Source organism: Trichoplusia ni, chromosome 25 (assembly GCF_003590095.1).
Source record: "Trichoplusia ni isolate ovarian cell line Hi5 chromosome 25, tn1, whole genome shotgun sequence".
NCBI lineage: Eukaryota > Metazoa > Arthropoda > Insecta > Lepidoptera > Noctuidae > Trichoplusia > Trichoplusia ni.
Window position 1 is genome coordinate 4,382,164 of NC_039502.1, and position 20,943 is coordinate 4,403,106.

A 20,943-nucleotide genomic window follows, 5' to 3' on the forward strand; every position below is an offset into this window, starting at 1 on the left:
TTCATCCATTTATGCATTAAGCTCTATAATTATTATCCTCAACAAATTGTCTACGAGACGCTATTAAAGACTTTTTACTTCAATTTGACCTTAACGAAGGGTCCGTATAAAGTCGCTTGTATGGTCAATAACGAAGTGATTTACGACAGGTAATCTCGAAAACGTTTAGTTAAAAACAAATTGCTTTCGATACAGGATGCATTGAGTGGTTTATTTTAAGAAATCTTATTATTCGTCTTATTAATGGGTTCGCTTGGTATAAACGTCGGTGGTATTCGTTGCACTTGGTACTCTTACTTAAGAGTGTTTTTTTGTCTGAAACAATATAATTATTGTAATCGATTACTATTCTTTTGATATAAACTCCATCATTTATATGTTAATTGATCGATTTGTCAATTTCCTCAAAACAAGCTATTTTTGATAAGTTTTATTTAAATATGCCATTTGAGTATTAGTACTAAAATGCCAAAATTTTGGTTTATTTTATCAATTAAAAAATAACGATTATATATATATGTAATCTAATGATACATTGTTATACCAAGGTCAATCTCTTTTAATAAATTGCATCATTTGCTCACGAAATGTTTCAAACAATGACCAAAAAAGTTCCACTCAAATAACCTCGTCATTCGATCACTTATCAACTAAAGCTTAGCTTAAATTACCTTACTTAAAGATAACGTAAGAATATGAACTAAAAATGTATATGAAACGACGTCACAATTACCGTAAACGGTGAAACTTGTCGCAGAGCGGCGCCTGCGCAGCGACAGTGGCGCCATCTACTGACTCATGGACAACAAGAAATTTAATACCAGAAGTACTACTGACAACCATTTATATGTATATGCAAATGCAATTAATTGCAATAAATTAATATATGTTTATTAAATTGCACATAATAATATAAAATTGCAATATCCGTCGAAGATGGTTTTAATTCTAATTATGCTGATAAACACTTTAAGTGAGGTTTATTGCTAGTTATATCACATGTTAGTTAATATTATGCGTTGGCTATGCTAAAATTTAAACAACTATCTAAATACATAGATGTGCTAGGTAAAAAACTCAATTTAAGTCAAAAGTTGTGTTGGTGGGTTGTGCAATTATGCAACGGAGCCTTCAAATGTACTGTAAAATATTGGCGATGATGTCATAAGGCTTTTGAAATAAGCAAGCGAGACAAGCTCTGAGTAACAGCATAATATTATTATGGATGGATAAAAGACTGTTACGAACGTAAATCTTGAAAATGCAAACTTATTGAAAACGTTGAAAAACACTAATACAAATAATTGGAACAGAAATAAAATTAAAATATTGATTTGACGCTTAGCCATTGTTTCTATTCATTTCGATGATTAATTAATGTTCGACTACAAGACTTTTGCATCGTCGTTAAAAACGTGAGGAAACCAGTATTCCTAAGAGTGAAGGATTTAAAACCCTGACAAGATATTGAAGAAGATTGCTAACTTACTATCATGACAAACAATAACACACAAACGAAGAGACACACATTCACAACCTCAACTCAGTCATAATTTCGAGCGCATTTTTTATGTAATTCAGTTCACAACACGTTTAAAAACTTGTCAACGTTCAGACCATTACTCACTCAAGACCTAAACCCTAAGTGAATCAGACATCCTGTTACACATTTTTATGTTCAGTAGCCGGGGATACACCGTTACTTGCACGGTGTTACCTGTGTCGCTGACTGGAAAGGCGTTGAGTTTGTACACTGTGTCTTCAATGTAAAGGCATAGGTGTTAGGGTTCCTTAGGTTAAGGGAGATTGGGTTATATTTTGAAAGTTTCACTGGTGAAGTAATATGGAGTTTTATTTCAATTGGTCTGTCAGTAAAAAAAATAATTCAAGTAAATCTAATGTTTATTTTCAAATAATAATATTGTATATAGTTGTCAGATTAATGCATAATCTTAACGGGTAAAGAATGATTTTTTTTCGCATAACCACTTAATAAATTGATTTTACAGCTAGGGTCAGTTTTCCCCTTGTTTAAGAATCTGAAAGACAAGAGCACCATGAACAGGGCAAAGAAAATGGTAAAACCCACTTAAAAAAATATATAACGTATTGCATGGAAATTTGACCTTACCAAAGAGAATGAATATATCAGACCATACTGCTATACTAGCGATTCACACTTGTCCATTTCATACCAGTATCAATAGCTAGAAAAAGTACTTCATATCAACAGTGTGTCATTAGTACACTGAAGAAGATATCTTTTTTTACTGGCATCTGACCATATTCCTTGGTTAATACTCGTTGCAAGTATTATTGAGGACTGAGGTTTTATGAGTGCCAACTCTAAGTGGTACGTCGATAAAAATCTCTTGTTTTATTTTAACGATAACTTTTTGTCGTAAAGCTTAATGAACGTCTTCGCGTCATCACACACCACCCATATCCTATTTTACTGCTCAATTTTTAATACTGTACCTACTCTTTAAAAGCTTTTAAGTGAATCGTGTCCAGGTTTGCGTTAAATTGAATTGTTGTTTTTTAATGTTTAAAGTTCTATGATTAAAACTCTTCTGCCTGTCCATCCGTCTGTCATCAAGCTGAATCTCAAGCAAAGTAATGGTTATATTTCTTAGATTTTTATAGTTAATTGTCAAAGGGGAAAAGGCTGGGCCGATGATGATGTCAGGTTTTCTGGGAGTAGATCGCCATTCATATTTCTGTTTAGTCGTACTACTGTAGGGCAAGCGCGACTCCCTCCCTTTTCCCTTTTACTTTAAGATAGTATTATTAATAACTTCGTGAAATGTGTTCACCGCACGCAGCGAATAAGGGAAATCGAGTTAATGTAATTGCACATGCAACCGTCATTGATTCAATAATGATGGTAATTTGTTTTAATTTAAATACTTACTTTTTATTCAATAAAATTGTAAGCCAAGGACAGATTGTGTATGCCTTTGTGAAACCTCATAATAATTACTCTTTAATCATTATTATTTAATTTTGGGCAATACAAATTCCATGGCAAAAACCACCTTTTTCTATTTCCATTATGTTAACTTTTGAAATGAGCTCGTAAAAGATCCTTAGATCTATTTGCTTGGTAAAATTTCAATGACTTCAACCCACGTCGAGGGCATGACGTAAGAATATATCGGACTTGCATCGTCTAAAATCAGTCCGGTACATGTCTTTGCTCGAGCCGCAAGATTATTTACGCATGCTGAGTGCCTCCAGCAAACCTGACTCGATAATACCATGTTCCGATTTAAACTACATAAAACAGGTAAAATTCGTATTCCATGACACTTTAAACACAGTGTTTCTAGTTGGAATACACGTACAAATTCAATTGTAACTTCACAGAGTTTTGAACCGCGACCAACACATATAGTCCACGCATGCACGGAAATGCTAATTTTTGAATGCGTGCCCGCTCACGCGTGCGGCCGGCTGGCATAGTGATGGGGTTTTAATAGTAAATGTTTCAATTTGGTTACACTGTGGCTAATGAGGGATGACGTCAGAATGTCTGACAGAGGTCATTAATTCCTTTGATATTTCGATTGATCGAAGCGTTAGCGTAACTTATTGCTTGCATTGTCCAATTGTTCAAGTAGTCTATGATAGTGATGGTAACTTGTTTATCGGTAGGTCAATCCAAAAAAAACAAATTTCTACTGTTCAAACCAGACTACACTATTTCGCATATTATTATTACTGGAGCATAAATTCCTGATAACATATTCCTTGACAAGATTAAACACAACTTTAGGGCATAACCTTTTCATGTCGCCACCTACTTGACAGTTGTTAATATAGAACAATTGAATGAAATGATAGTGGGCGGACACAGAAATACTCGTGACAAGGAATGCTCCCTTTTTGGTCACCAGAGAAAGAACTGACACTGCGTCGCTTTTTAAAAAGCATGAAGATTTTTGAATAAATACGGAATATTTGGAAAAGGCACTTGATAAAACAACAACATATGAAGTTGAAAAACAGAATGACGCAAATAAGAAAACGGTGAAAGAAGACAATTTACCAAAAGCAATACTCCCATAAGTAGTAGATACACTCAGTAATGAAGATGTTATCTCGCAACTTAAATTCACAGATACAGAATTATCTAAGCAATTAGTCAAGCCAACGTTATTGGATGCCAAACATAGCTTTACCCACATAAGGGGCATAAATGTGACTGTAACGGATGTATATAGTATTTAACGATAAAGTGGATTCGATTAACTTGATAGATTTCTAGTCGGACGCCTACGCAGTAATCTGAAACAGGGTACTTTCTTCACTCTCACAACCAGACTGTGAAGTGGCACGGTTGAAAATCTTTCATATTCATAAATAAGTATTGAGGTAATAACTAGTGATCATCAATAATGTTTATGGGTAACCTTTTATGAATCAGTGACTAAGAGTGAATGAAGATGGTGTTACAGTAATTTGAGATTTCTTCCACATTGGTTTTTGATAGACGGTGATCGCTTGTGGGTTTTTAATAGTAGCTTATTTAGTATCTTTATTTTGCTTTTCTTTTTCCAATATACTTCCAGCATATATTCCACTTACATAGGTTCAGTATATTAATTGCTTATTTTCTTCCAACATACAATCACTTAGTTTAAAAAAAACGACTGCTTTACTAAGGAATTGAATCCTTCACAGTCACATACACAAAAAAAAAACCAGATTCGGGACTAGCATTTGTGGCAAAGTAAATGCTTGTCCTATGCGGGGATCGAACCCCACACGTCGGTGACCTCAATGACTTTGCTATCAATGCAGTCGAGTTACTCTTACAGTTACAGCGTTTGACTACTTCTCCACTTTTGGAACATTTTACCCAAAAACAACCATCATATTTTCAAAGGACAAACCAGTTTGATGTACACTTACAGACACGAAATCTCAACGTGCAATCACCGTCCATCCGTCATAGACGAGACCTTCTTATCCTAAGATCATCTGTTTCCTGTGTCGGCATCGAGTTATAAAAATAATAGCACCACTTCATCTCTTCCTTTGGATGTACGCAACTAATGGACTATCTTAATGACTAAACTGCCCTATAACGGGGTCGGTCTGTTAACACTTTATCATGCTTGACCTCTTTTGAGGTATACTATTTTATGCTCGAGTTTTATCAAACTGGACATCATTCAAGAGTGTTTCTAGCTTCTCCTTCGAAATTTCTTCTTCTATTTTCTTGTCGCTGATAGTCTCTTCATATCTACCAGTCTAGTATAACCGTTGGCCTGCCAGTTCAAGGGTACGCGCTAATGTTTTTTTCAATTGTGTGCTTATTTCACTTGTTAAAAAGGGTAAAGGGAAACCACTTGAGGAGTCTAGTACACCTGAGGTATTTTCAAGGCTATGTTAAGTCATATGAGAGTTCAAGAAAAGATGTCATACTCTATACGAAAAGGAGAAAATAATAACTTTATTGATGTTTTGTAGATTGATAATGCTGTTATTTTAAAGTAATTATCCATTAGTTTCCCTGCACTATAAACAGCATTTTAACAAAATCTGTGCGAACACCTAAAAGTCAAACAGCTTTTGTCGCAACATAGTCTAAATGACACCCTCCTTAAAAGGCTCTAATGTCATCAAATTAATGCATCATTGCCTGAATCCTTGAATTCTTTAATCAACGGTTTCTGCTAAACGTCTTAAAATGCAGGCCATTTCCTAAACAGGTAATAAAGCAGACAGGCTGCATTTTTGTGTGATTCACCTAATGTGCGACTTGTATGATTCATGTGTGAACATTTGCGCCGTAAATTTTGATTGCAGTCGTTAGTAATCGTAAAATTTATGGATACGAACATTGATCAGAGGTTTTATTGAAGATAAGTTGTACATAAAGTATCGATACTAAGTTACTTATTGGTCTGGATTTATGATAAATTCGGGTACTAATTTTGTATCCGATTCATTCATCTTTGTGGATTGGTTAAACATTGTTGAAAGTACAATTGTCATCATTATATTTTAATTGTTTTTTTGCCCCGAAAATTTGTTACGGTTAGCTTCCCGTGTCACCTGATGACTCAAATATCCTTTGTTACGTGAAGTGTTCGCCTATTTTCTATTAATAATGATGTAATACAAACCCGATGATTAATAAGCGTGTGTAAATTGTAAAACAGAATTCAAAATCCACCATACAAAAGGTATTATAATATTACTAAACTATTACCTCACGTCGTCTGACAGTCATTGCGTATTGAGTTTCAATAACAGTTAATTTTCCTTTTTATTTAATTATTGAACGTAAAAAACAAATGCAATTCATTAGTGTCGAAGGAAGTACCCTTCAATCGACTGTCAACTATTTTTATTGCACACTTAATATAAAACACAAAAACTTTCCAATCGATATCGAATAAAAAAATCGATATGTTATCGATAAAATTGCATTAAACCGTTTAAGTAGTAGTGAATTACGTAACGTTAATTGTTATTAAATTTCATTCATTTAGTGACACCTTGTAACGTAGGTGTGAAGTTCTTAAGAGTCATGATTTTTCTCATTACAAAGTTAACCTCACGGTCGCCTTTCACATAAACGAGTGCGGTTTTAAAACACTCGATTTTACGACATCGATTTATCGATAATATCGATGCACTAACCCCGTGGCAGAAACATGTAATGTATGAATGAAACTGGGGACAAGGTTAAAGGCTAGCAGAAAGACGTAATACTTTATTTTTATTACACTTTTTTGCAACTACAAAATCCCACTATATTGTAAAGTCCGATAAACAAAAATTCTCTCGTAATTAACACAAAAAAGTTTAAATATTGGAAATTATCACTATTTTATACATGCATGTTGCAACATTAAACACATTTTATATTCATTGATTACCTACTTTATGTAATAACATTAATTTCTGTCACTAATAACAATTTAAAACTAATCGATTTAAAACCAATTAAAAGATAAAATAACGACACCATCCATAAACTTAGATTTAACTTGTAATTATACAGCTTTTAATGAAAACGGTTTGTGTATAACTAAATAATTATTGTCTTCGATTTTCATACAGTAGAGATAGCAACACAAGTTGCGTTTACACAATCCAATTAAAATAGTGCCGGTTTGCAAAATCTTCAATGTTATGTTGGAATTGGACCCTGCTATGCAGAAAAGATCCAGCCAAAATTTGATTACTTTAGTGTGAATAAAGTTTAAAGTTAGGCACATCATAAAAAATCGTATTATACAGGCTCGTATGGCCTATTACACTACTGATTACACTACTTTAGTATCTGTTAACTACTAGATCCTTCACAAAAAGAGCTAGCGGATATTCGGCATAGCCCCGTGGCCAGCCTAGGGGCTAGGATACGTTGTCGAAACGATCTTTAAAGCCCACCACGAGGTTTTTAAATGGCGCAGGATAGAGAATTGTGGAAACATTTTGGGGAAGCCTCTGCCCAGCAGTGGGTTACAGTGGGCTAGATAGTAAAATGTTCCCAAACCAATTTGGTAATAACAATCCTATAGAAAGGAAAAAATTGATTGTGTGCAGTTGTGTTAAACAACTTTTGTCGCTAACCATACCACATAAAATAGATAATTAAATTTAAATATTTAATTACTAAAGAAAATTGTGGTTTATATAGAGTTTAATACACGTTTTCCGCCCAAGATATGTTGAACTAGTCAGCTTTGTGTGGTCTAGGTTCTTACTTTTAGATAAGATTAGTACTACATAGGTAGTTACAGGTTACAGTTTTCCCGGAAATGTAGTTTAATGTTAAGTTTATGTTGTTTGTGTGTCTGTTCGTGTATTAAATGTGCTCTGATACATATAATTGGTAGCGACATCTGTAGTTGTTAGAAAACTTGAAGGTAGAAAATGGTTTCATCTCGGTTTAAGCATACATACGATTTTTTATAAGGATTTCGTACCCAAAGTGCGAAATCTATGTCCGTCTGTCACCAGAGTGTATCTTATGAACCGTGACAGGCAGTTGAAATTTTCACAGATAACGCATTTTTGCCGCTGGTGCCTACAAAAAAAAACAGCAATCCTAGAATGGTGATTCTTTTGGTACCTAGGTTTTCTCACGGATGGCTAAAACATAAAATAAACCGCTTAGAAAGTATATTAAACCTCTTTTAACCTATTCCATCACATGAAACTAAAAATTGAAGATAAATCCATATACAGCATGTTTTGAAAATTCCGTTTTTACAGCGAAAACACAATAATATCCGCTATTTTATGGCCTTTACAACGAAAAGACATCAATAAATAAAAACACCCTATAAAGAAAATTATAAAGTTTACACAAAACATACATTACCTTTTACGACTTTAACAGTCCAAAAATAACCGAAATTTCCATTGCATGTCTGTTTATTATAAAGATGATTAATGTGCTCATACACAGCCATGCACAAGTCAGGTTTGGTCCTTTCAAGATTATTTCTTTGAAATGTATGGTTCGTAAAACCCACGGCCGTTTTAAATCAAAGTTATGGAACGTCAGAGCGGGCACTGACAATATTAGTTGTCAGAATTTATGTTTTAAATATAGTATAGATTTCTAAAGCAGGTCTCTAGATGATGTAGAAGTGAGACGACAATATACAAAACGTAGCAGTGTCAGTAACATGTCAGTAACAAGTCAAATGTCAGTAACAAGTCCTTCTGAAGAAGCTCGTTGTATCTCACGCGATCTTTTCTATTGTTCACCTGTCTAATTTTGAAAGAGCTCCGTAGGTCACGTGATCTCCGCTTATGTTCATTTATCTATTTTTTCTTTTTTTTGTTACAGGTAATTATTTCTAGAGTATTTCAATTCTTTGGAAGGGAAGATGCAACATACGCATGCGGTAAGATACCTGTGACAATACATACGGTGACAATGCAATATATGCATAGAAAAACATCTCTCTTCCACAACCGCAATAACATTACTTCAATACTTTACACTTAACAATATAAATTAAGTTTCCAGAATGAGATAGTTACGTTAAAATATACCAATTAAATACCACAAATTATGGAAACATGTTAAACTTTGTACTTTATTTGATATTAACTGCAACAAGCCACAGAAGTGGTTTAATACGAGGTTAGCGTATCCTACTACTAACCTCTTAAAGTTGGTTACGATAGTGCAAGCGAGAAGGCGCTACAAATCGTATAGCGGCATCTCTTTCACTCGGCTTCAACAGTATTGAGGTAGAGCCCTTCAGCCAAGTTTTTACATAAATAGCACCTTGACTAGGTGTGAATAACAAAATAATAGCATGTATTAGTGTTACGTGTAATATATCAGAATAATCTGGTAAGGATAGCCTTGTAAAATGTTAGATAATTACGTAACACGAACGATAATTTTAGTATGAAGACTTTTAAGGCATAATTGTATGAGTCACGTCGGTACTTAGTACAAGTATCTGTAGAACTAGATTTAGTTATATATACTTAGCTCATTTTCTTGTTCTTTTTTGAAGACCTTTGAAGGTTGACCGTCAGATCAGCGAAATTTTCTGTCTTCTGCCAAATTAAAGACCTTTCATGTTGACAATACGTAACCACTCACGATTCAAAAATTATCTTATTTTTATATTAACAATTCAACAAATTTCAGGGTTCACGAGTGTATAAACCATTCGAATCGTGTTAAATTCATGTTATCATAGTATTTATTACGAATCGTGTAACTATGACAGTATCATATGTGTAAATTTTATTATTACGTACATATACGTGTTAAAGATATCGAATACGGCAGGTTTACTATGTTGATCTGATATTATAAACTGAGAAACAAATGAACGGATCGTAATTTTAAAACTTCATGTACATTATATTATTATGTAGCTCATATAATATAATATGAATACTATTGAGTATTTGTTCGGTAAGACTGATAGTGTTTCTTTCGTATTTTTTTTGTATTTTGGCCTGTGTCGTCAGCTGTATACTTGACATACATTTTGTTCTTTTTGATGTATTTATAAAAGCAACAACTTTTACATTATTCATTCGCTCGTCCAAAATTATGAAAACATTAGAATTGGTCCAGCCGTTCAGGAGATATAGACCATATATAGTAGAATTATAATACGCGTTATAATAATATAAATATGTTTGCAACGATATTCATTTCTATCACCTTTATATAAGTTAAATCTATCAATATTGCAATAACATTTAGTACTAAAAGTTATTGGCCAATCGTTTTGCAACTTAACCCTTTACGAAAACTAGGTGAAAATGATTGACAGTTAACCATCTATTTATTTCATTTCCTTAATCTAATTCATTCTAAACGTAATGTTATATTTTGATACTTAAATATTTCATAACACCTTAAATTGAATTAGAGTTCTAAACATTTGTGCAAAGGATTTTAAATCGCATGGCAAGGTTTTCACTTATCATAAACACGTAAAATTGAAATTGAATTCTATTTACAAGAGATATAAGGTTTTGAATACAGTGGCTAGGTTTTTCAATTGTTTTAAACCAGGGTACCGGTCTAGAGCTAGCATAATTGAATAATTCGCGTCTATCTGGAACAACGCTACTGGGAATGGACGTAAAATAGTTATTTAATAGAAGTTCAAAAGTCTCGTGTTACGTACCACTTATTACCGGTAAAATTATGTTAACACTGCAAGAATGTAAAATTGAGAAATTTGTGTCTGTTTGTAATAGAATGGAATCTACATACGCACATGTTAGGTTTAATAAAAATAATTATTGATAAGAAAATTTAGCTTAGCTTTAGCTAAAAACTAGTAAAAACAATTTATGTAAGCATTGGTATCAAAAATGTAACTTCTACAATAAATAAATAATTGCAAATAAAATTTGGTGAAGTCAGCTACGAGTCGGACTCGCGACTCGGACACCAACGGTTCTGTCAAATTCCGAATAAATTAATACAATCTTTCCTAGAAACAATGCATCTTTAGTACTTTACCTTTAGTAATTTTATAAAACAAACAAAATAATATCATAATACAGTAAACAGTATAACAAATACCACCACAATTTACTTTCAAGAAGTAATCAAGTCTAAACGATAACTAGAATCCCACCCACGGCGGCCATTTTGAATTCCAACACAAGCAGTACTTCTGTCATCTACCTGTATTACGTCACTGATACTTTCTACTAGAAATTAAGTCTAGCGGTCTAGAACTGCAAGCTAGACTTCCGACTCCTGTCTGTCATTCGTTAATCTAAAGTTTTTATTAATTGAAATGTTATGTAAAGGGTGAAAGGGAAAATTGTTTGTTTAGACTTACAGAGTGAAAGAAACTTAAGCTTTAAATAACGTTTTGTGGATTCAAAAAATGAAGCCGAGTGTTTAATGGTTAAAAGGATCATCAATCGTTTATCTTGTCTGGTCTATAATTATTTGGATGCTCCACAACACTTGTACTTTTTGCTATTTCAACATGCACTTGCTTCTTTCCTATTTCATCTTTAAAATCCCTTGCGGCTTCGAAAGTCACTCACTCTTAGCTAGCCTACTCACTATCAAATTCATATCCAACATTTTAAAGTACTATAACTTATCTTATGGGAGGCGTTTGATCAGCAGTGAGACACAGTGGGCACAAATTAATAGCATGACAAACTATAACCATTCATCTCTTTGTACGCCAATCATTAATTTTTATCCTTTTATAAACACTCAATAATCATAGAAGTCGGCATGATCTTAACACTCAAACACTATTATTTTCAAGTACCATCTTCAGTTCCAAAGAATCTCGAAAGGCCTGAGGACATCATTAACATTACGAACGTTAATATCATATTGTTAGCAAACTTGTTTTAAACAAATTGAATGTAATCATGTTAACTCGAACACCTCGGGGGCTACCAACAACTCTTGAAGAAAACATCTCACAATTGTGGAAGCAGGACAGTGCTATACACAGTATACAGCATCTCGCTTTCACAAATACAACAGTCCCATTTCAAAAAGCGGTGGTGAACCCCCAGGCAAAAGAAATGGCGTTGGGAATCGTGTGCGGACATAATTGTGTAAAATAAGATGTTTTTAAAAATACGAAGAATTGTTATTACGTGGAGAAATGTTGTAATATGATGTACAGAAATAATGATATGACTGCAACTGTGCCATTGATGCAAAAGGTATCTTTAAATAAACAAGAAATAACAATGAACCAATACAACTCATTTTTCAGAATCCATCAACTCTGGCATTTACAAAAGCTCGGTTTGCAACACACGAATGAGAACTTAATGATTAAAGCAAGGTTAATATTATTCAAATTCGCAAAGAACACCTACACTGAAAACATAACACTGCACCAATATTAAGTTGAGATAAACAATTTTAAAATGATTAATCTAAATTATATGCCAGCGAATAAAGACATTAATTCCCACAATACTAAGGAAACGAACGGCCTTAAATACTCCTCAATTATCAACCAAATTCATTATTAAAGGCAATTCGTTTAAACGTAACAAATCATAATAATTGACAATCGACACAGCTCCAATTACAAACAAGATATAATAACTCGTTTTGTGAATAAATTCCATTGATATGAAGTATATCCGTTAGCCAGTCAGCCTGTCTAGGTTATATAGAAAATTCTAGATTTAATCAAATGACGTGTCGCCGAATAGTCTGATTGCGAAAATGATCTAGGTAACGTAAACTAACTTAAATGCATTAATGATACTCGAAAGCAAACACTTACGGTAGATGGTGATGTTTTTACTGCATTCAATGAACTACATATCAAGTCACATAGATTTTGAAATTATGATGGTGGTAAAAAAGAAAACGATAATCAAACAGAATTGTAATTAATACCAATCGAAATCAAAAACGTGCACAAATTAAATGAACTTAGAACAATATAATTAACACCAGAACACAATACAATTAAGTACAAATATACAAAAATACAATGCATGTGAAGGTACTCCTACGTAACAAAAAGGGCCGAATCGTGACCGTACAATAACCAATATAACTCGACCCGTCTGGAGTCTGCTACTTGTTCATTTCGATCAAGTTGTAGAACCATCTCTAAAATCCTCAGTTTCAGATGGTTCAAGTAATATTGGATGTGTTTCATTCATACATCATTAATAATATCGAATGATACATCCGTCTATTTTGTAACACCTACATTTTAGGGCGTCAATGTAATTATAGAGCGTATTAGAGTAAGGAATGCGATTGATTTCGTTGATAGAAAGCGTACATTACTCTTGTGCAACTGGTACTGATATATTAATGGTAATATTCGTATCAATCAATCTATACGGATCTATTGAGATTGGTTCTTGATCAAGCTTCGGTATTATATTAGTTTTTCCGCTTTTCGCATCCTTTTCTAACCTAAGTATTATTGTTTTTGAAAAGTTTTTAGATGAGATGAGATCAAACATTTCTTTTAGATTAGCTACATCTTCTCTATCTTTCCTTTTATGCCTTTATGGGCTCTATGGTGTCTTTTCTTCGAAATCAGCATTAATTCTGTAACAAAAACGTTCCTAAATAAAAATAACATTACTTCCACATTATCTATATTTTCTGTAATTTCTTCAAATCTATCGATATCTGTATAACAATCTAAAGGTAATCAGAACCTCTTTCGAAACATCCTCTTTACGTAACTAACATCGACAGCCTTGTTCCTCATCCTCTGAGATTAACTCCACGATAACACTTGCATCTCAAATGCAAATTAAATTCGAATCTCGACACTATTTCTAAGGATATCAAATAATCGGCCTTCGTAAGGTTTCATTGATACCCAACTGGGTCAGAAAAACGTACCACGATACCTTGAAAAAAGACGGTTGCATTCGATGAAGAGAGACAGCGCTCTATAAGGCGTATAGCTGCATCTCGCTCGTACAACACAACAAGCTTACTATAATAGGTGTTGGTAGGTCCCCAAGGCCTAACGTAATCCTATGGCTTCATATCTGATCTTCTGGACACGCGAATCATACAAAGCAATAGCGACTTTGTCAACAATTGAATTGGGAAATTGTTGAAATGCTCGGGGAATACTAATTTGCGTTTGTGTGAGTGTAGTTACCTAGTGTATGGTAGGTGCAGTGAACCTTTGCATTGGAACTATAAAGTTACATTGTGAACTTACATCCTTGTTTGTGAACTGTAGATTTTCTATGCCTATTTTCTTGGTTATAATTACCAAGAATACAAGCTCGGAAATGTAAAATGGTGTAGTGAAAAAGATTTGTAGCCAAAAACTTTTTTCTTCAAGAGACTTTTTAGTGCCTTTTGAAAAAGAAGCCTTACAGTAAAAATACTCAAAACATGAGTAACGGTACTATAGTTAAGTTGTAATTTAATGATAAGGACATCCGATTTTTTAATCAGGTAATTTTATTCTTTACCAAATCTTCTTGCATGTTTTTTTGTACGTATTCTAAGCAAACTTGTGATAGTGGGAAATTTGGAAAATGCTACTAGAATACAAAATCTTGTTTTATTTTTGTTTGTATTCAGTTTGGCACTTGGAGTGCAGTGAACTCTTCCACTAAGGGAATTTTAATCGACAAAATACCTAATAAGGGACAAAATGTATTAAGATGGCAAAAAGCCAACAAGTCAAATAACTCAACAAATCATCATATATAATAAAAATAAAAGGTTCATTTTAGTTTTAAGTAAATAGGTAATTGTATCTTGGTAAATCGTAAAACATTTTTTATTAACTTCTCTAATTCTTATAGTATTTTGATTAAGAGAATTTTGCACAAGTAGCAGTTTGGTTGGCGAATCATCTTAATATACCTATATATTTTGATTCCTCCTTTATCCGGGTTCCTAGCTTCAAATGTTCCTTTTGGACGAGCCGAGCAGTGTCTCCGTGGTATTGGTTGACCTTGTGAAGCCAGGCTTCCAGTCATTACAGGATTTTGAAATCCTTCTGTCAAATTACAAATAGTAATGTTAAAATTAAACAGAGATCTATCGGGAATAACTTTTTATTCCGATATTTTATTTTTCAATAAATCTTGTTAAATATATTATCAATGAAAAACAACAGTGAATACTTGTCCACTTTCAAGTCCTAACATCGGTAGTACACAGATACATAATATCTCATTATACACAACATAATAAATACCGTTAATGCCTACCATGGACTTGTACACCCCGCCCCGCGCTAGTGTTGTACCCGGTCCGTTAATGAGTGTAATCGATAGTCGATACTTGACAAGTAGGCCGCCAGTAAATAAGGTAGGAGCGGTGATTTTCCGTCGAGATTCGGTTTCAAAACTATTAGCAAGTCCAGTTTGATATAAGATTTTATCGATAAAGTTTTTTTTTTGTAATTTGCATCCTTAATATGTAAGTTGATATTTCATTTGACGGTTTATTGCGTTTTAAGTGCTGTGATCCTGTTTGTATCAAATTATTCTATGTACTTTACGACATCTAAAGTGAAAGACTTTGTCACTTGAAGAGCGTATCTTTAAATGGATTTTTAGTGAAACAGCTACAAATTTTAGTAACAAATCTAAGAGGGATCTCTTAGAATAATTTTCCAGAACATATTGCACTAACGAGTAAAACAAAACAGCAACAGTGAGTGACACAGAAGTAACACCTCAATGGGCAAATTAAGTTCATGACAATCATAACCCAAAAAAAATTGTTTGTTAAAACGCGCTAATCGTCACAAAAGCAGGGAGACGCCAAACCAAGAATGAAATAGCAATAACTGAAGTTATAAGACATTATATTAAGCAACATTCATCACGTAACAGTAGCGTAGACCAACAAAAAAAACAATTTTCCCCACTCACCAGCAAACAAGCAGAATATATAACAGTACAAACCGCTATAAAACAAGAATGAATCCAGTCTTTCTCAGAAACACCAGGCAAAGTGAGACGCTTAGTTTTTGTAAGAAAAACACCGGAGCACACAAGTTTCTCTCGTAATCCAGATACACCCAATCTGGATTACGTTAGAAACTTGTGTTGGAGGATGTATATCACCTTGGCGATACCATAAAGGGGCAGGCTGTACTGTAGATTGACGTTCTCAGGGTAATGCATCCGTTTGTGTTTAAAAATAATTTTGTGTGAGGCGAATAGATGATTAGAATTGAAATCGAAAGTATTTTGACCATAATTGTTTTGAATCAGTTTCTGGTGCATATTTTAATGGTGGTTATGTAGGTAACAGAAATACAAGAATATCAAAATATCAAAAAACTTCAAAGCTTTTCGCGACAGCTCAAGTCCAAAATAATCGCATTGTTTTCCAATAGCTACATTGTTTAGAGCTCATAAATATTAAATTTCATATAAAAACATGAGCAATAACCGTAAGCATAAACATTCCAACTTACGATAATAAAAACAAAAAGTGAATTAAGGATTGTTAATGAGTTAAACTAAAAAACACAAAATATAACTTTAGTATAAATTCCTTAATGGATACTCCGATACACACAGGTCTAAACGTCTGGCAACAAAATTCAAATAAAGAACGAATAACAGACTACTTCTCACGCTCCAAATGTCAAAACATCAATTCTCCCAAAAATAACTGTCATTTATATTGTTTATGGGCATTCTGATTCGGAATTTAAAAGCGTTTTGTTTTTAGAACTTGTTGCTTGAATTCTTTTGTGCCAGTCAAATAATGTCTTATAATAATGCCAGTATTTAAACCAAGACTTACACTTAAATTTACGCGACTACACTTAAATTTCAATTGTTATCTACACTAATATATATAGCTGAAGAGTTTGATTGTTTGTTTGAACGCGCTAATCTCAAGAACTACTGGTTCAAATTGAAAAAATATTTTGTGTTGAATAGACCCTTCATCGACGAAGGTTTTAGGCTATATAACATCACGCTGCGACTAATAGGAGCGAAGATACAATGGAAAATGTGGCAGAAACAGGGGAAAATATTCAACTTCCGATCAAAAAATTCTAACCCATATCTTCTAACCACGCGGACGAAGTCGGGGGCAATAGCTAGTACAATCATATACTTTAAAAGTTGAAGGTAGGCGCCATGATGTTTGCTAGTGTGTGTCTCTCATAAAAATGAGGTTCGGTATGCTGTGCCCCTAACGATGTACTTTTTTATTTCTAGTACTGTTTATCACTCCTGTCAATGATTTCAATGAATGAGTATAAAAAATGTGTATCATCATACTTATGGTTTCCTTGTGAGGTGATCGTATATTTTAATAGTGTAAATGATAGTAGCACGGATTGTGACAGTTATGATTGAAAAAAAATATATGTTTTAGTTTTCTTGCCTTGGCAGGAACATGAAGGCAAGTGCTTTTGAAAACGAGTTTTTGTTCTATAGACTTGGGTACTGTCCTTGTGACACTAAATTATTCAGTATTTTTCTGCTTAGCTGGAATATTATCTTTTTAAGAGATAACTAAACTCAAAACGTCTTCAAATTCACTGTTTTAGGCCATCGAGTTTGCTTAACAAATACATACTTTCAATCTCACTCCTTTTTCGTCTATAACTAAAATTCATACTGAAATATTGACAACTCAATCAGTTTTATATCTTTATAACGTTATAGCAGAAGGTTTAGGTTTAAGAATATCTTAAAGTTGATTGGCGTTTTAATTTGAAACGCATCAAAGCAATTATGTTTGACATTAATATTTAACTTAAATCAATATGCAATATAACTGTTTACAAACACATAAGTATAAATTATTTAAAGTCCTCGACTATTTGTAAAGATTGAAGGATGATGTAAGTAACGACATACGATGGAGTTTCGCTATTAATGCCTTCCGCTCAACATACAGTTATTAAGACAAGTAATTGAACCGCTACCTAATAAAGAGGATTTATTTAAATATGTTTTAACTGTATAGATGCTGGTATTATGTGTACTTACCTACTTAGTGATTTGTTAAGCGATGTGTGAAGTTTTATTGAAACGACAGTAGAGTTTTTATGGAAACCAAAAATATAGCATCTCATCATCGTAGCCTTTTTCCAAACTATGTTGGCGTCTCTCTAAACTCTTCTCAAAACAGATATCTGGGTAACAGGATACCCCGTAGGAAGACTGGATATCAAAATTTCTGCGTGCTAAGTTCATCTAAATTAACATGTAACGACTGTCAAAGATGTGTATTTACGTGTCGAGCTTAGCTTAACGTGTGATCAATCTTGTGCAGTTGTAGTTTCTATGTTCTATATTCTTTTTCTGCTTTGCGAATACAGGAATGTCAACAAATACCCTTGATTACCTATAAAACTGGCATAGCTACCATTTCGACAGTCTGCAGAGCCACACATCCTACAGCTTGGATCGTTAACCATTTAGTTAATCATTCATGAGTAATAAAATAACATTAAAATGTAATCTTTGTTAAATTGTTTACTAGTACAGTATTATAGAAACCCATCGTATGCGGCATCATAAACCTTTCATCTCAAGTGTAAAACTAATCGCAAAAACAAGAACAGTTTAAAGAGTAAACAATTATTTTTATCGCATCTAATTTCGTTGGTTTCCGCGAAACGCAACAACACCGAGATTGTCAAGAGAAGCCTTTACAGCGCTGATTCTACACAACCGGTCGTAATTCCACACCTTTAGGGATGGGACACGATCACTATCGATAAATTACATAAAATATGTTATATTATATACGTAAAGAAAATTTAAACTTTCGATAAACATAAAATAGTGTTGTCTGGAGAAAATATATTGCTATTTAGAAGTTACGATTGAGATATAACTAAGAGTTATATTATTGTATTTGTGGAAAAGTGACAGCACATTACACGAAGTTGATTCGCAAAGGTCTTCCATAATTATAACAAAATTCCTATAACCATTTTCGGTAAAGTCATCTGTATATAAAACTAGTCCTATTAACAACCACGAAATACATAACTCATGTAAATCAAGTCCACTTTACTAAACAAAGATAGTTTCTTTTACGATAAAACATAATGTCACTTCACAGATTGATATTGTTCCCAAATTTTATAGTATCATTTGAGATTTATTAGAGCAATAAACCTTGACAAATTCCACTCCAATTGTACTACTAAATTATGCCTTGTTTAACAACGCAATAGATTTAAACGAGGCTTGTGTGTGTTTAGGATAAGTAATAAAACGTATTAAGTGTAAGTTGTAAAGTGCTACAGTATTTTGTGACGAAATTTAATGGAACTTTTAGTATTAACATTGATGGCATGACAACGTAGAAACATTAATTATTCAAAGCATGGATAACGTTCTAAGGTAGAAAACTTTGTCTAGCTAAAAGCAAAAGTTCTATCCCTTTTACTTTAAAACCCATCTTTCGCAATACCTGGCCACGTGCACCGTGAAAACTTTAAAACATAATCCCACAAAAATATACTTACTAATTATTAACGATCAATCCTAAAAAAATCCCGGACAAAGGAATTTAATCCTTGTACCACATGGTGTTTCACAATCATTTAAGTCAGAAGCACAGACATCCAAACTCAGAACAAGCATTTACAGATAACACAAATGCACGACCGGCGCTTCGCGTACACTGAATTTAGCGTGGTGACCTATATCACTTTTCTACCCATTTAGACAAAATAACAACATCTATTAAAAACTCAATAAAACTTTCTATACGCGTGCCCTTACCGCAAATAAACGGTTTGTTAACGAGAGCTTTAGTTATCGACATCGATAGTCAATCGGGAACATCACTAGCGGCCAGACAGGTATTATTAGGTCTTCCTGCTCTCCATTCGCAGGCTAACACGACAATTGTGAGAGTACCTTCAGACACTAGATGCAATGATTTGTTGGTTTTACTGTTATTTACTTTGATGTTGAATTATAGACAAGTTTTGTTGCTTGATTTGTATGTGATTGTGAGCAATTTTTAAAATAGTTTTGCTTGTTATGTTGCTTTCTTGGTTATTGTCGTTTTCATTAACCTTTTTTACATTAATCAGAGGATTAGACCTATTATTTCCTAAGCTATTCAGATGTGTTTGTAACCAAATCATGTCTTAGAGTTTTTTGGGATAGTACTTTTTATATAATGCAGTGCTTAGGGTTCCACCATTTGATTCAAAACTTTACTGCTCTGCCTCCGAAATAAAGGCTTCTAGAATAAATTGACTATTCTACAAAAAAAAAAAAAATTACGAAATGTAAATCAACCATTAGCAGTCCTCATTCAATTTTATCTCTCGTCTTTCATGTCCTGATCTCATGCATTAAACAAAAACTGTCGTTATATATAGATGAAATATTTTGACAACACTATAAGCCTAGGGGCAATCGATACTATCTAAATAAAAGGCATACATGATCATACAAAATCGATTAAAGCCGTTAAAATTATGCCTCGAGTGAAGAACGAAAGTCAATTCTTAAAAGTAATAATCATTATGGAATCTCCATTCGCTCAGGTTGTGATCCTTATAGAGCTAGGCTTTGTATTTTATCGATTAGTTCCGGATACACTTGTTAATGTTTTGTATCTTTAAATTTAAAGACGTATTCCTTCATTTGTTATTTAATATTTATCGTCCAAAAATTTTTTTTAAAGATTTCAAAAAAGCTTCAGCACTAGGTCTAGAAGACAAATTAACTCTTATGTATAAGTGTCCGATGAATCAAATAGTCAGCAAAGGAAAAAAAGCGTTTAGAAAAATGACTGCATTTGACAATTTCATCTTCTTTGTCTTATACTCTACTACAAGTTTTCTTACAGTCTAATTTCATCAATATTCTAGACTTAGCTTTTCATTATGCAAATAGGCAATCGTATTTCATTTACTTGACCAATATTAAACTGTACCTTTAGAAAATTCTCCAATAACGTTATACGAAGCCAGCAAATTAACACGAACATATCTCAGACTTTCTTACTTGTTTGCC

At 33.3% G+C, this 20,943-nt stretch overlaps 1 protein-coding gene across 7 annotated transcripts in view; it reads left to right on the forward strand.

The window, feature by feature from the left end:
- The window catches only part of LOC113505309 (protein TANC2), a 267,418-nt gene that overhangs the window by 177,967 nt on the left and 68,508 nt on the right, over nucleotides 1–20,943 (forward strand). For 4 of the 7 annotated variants that reach the window (XM_026887935.1, XM_026887940.1, XM_026887937.1 and 1 more), the window contains one exon: nucleotides 8,822–8,879. The exons of the other annotated variants lie outside the window; for them this stretch is intronic. In XM_026887935.1, the coding sequence (XP_026743736.1) occupies nucleotides 8,822–8,879 (58 nt within the window). The remainder of the gene's footprint in view (nucleotides 1–8,821; nucleotides 8,880–20,943) is intronic. 7 annotated transcript variants of the gene reach the window in all.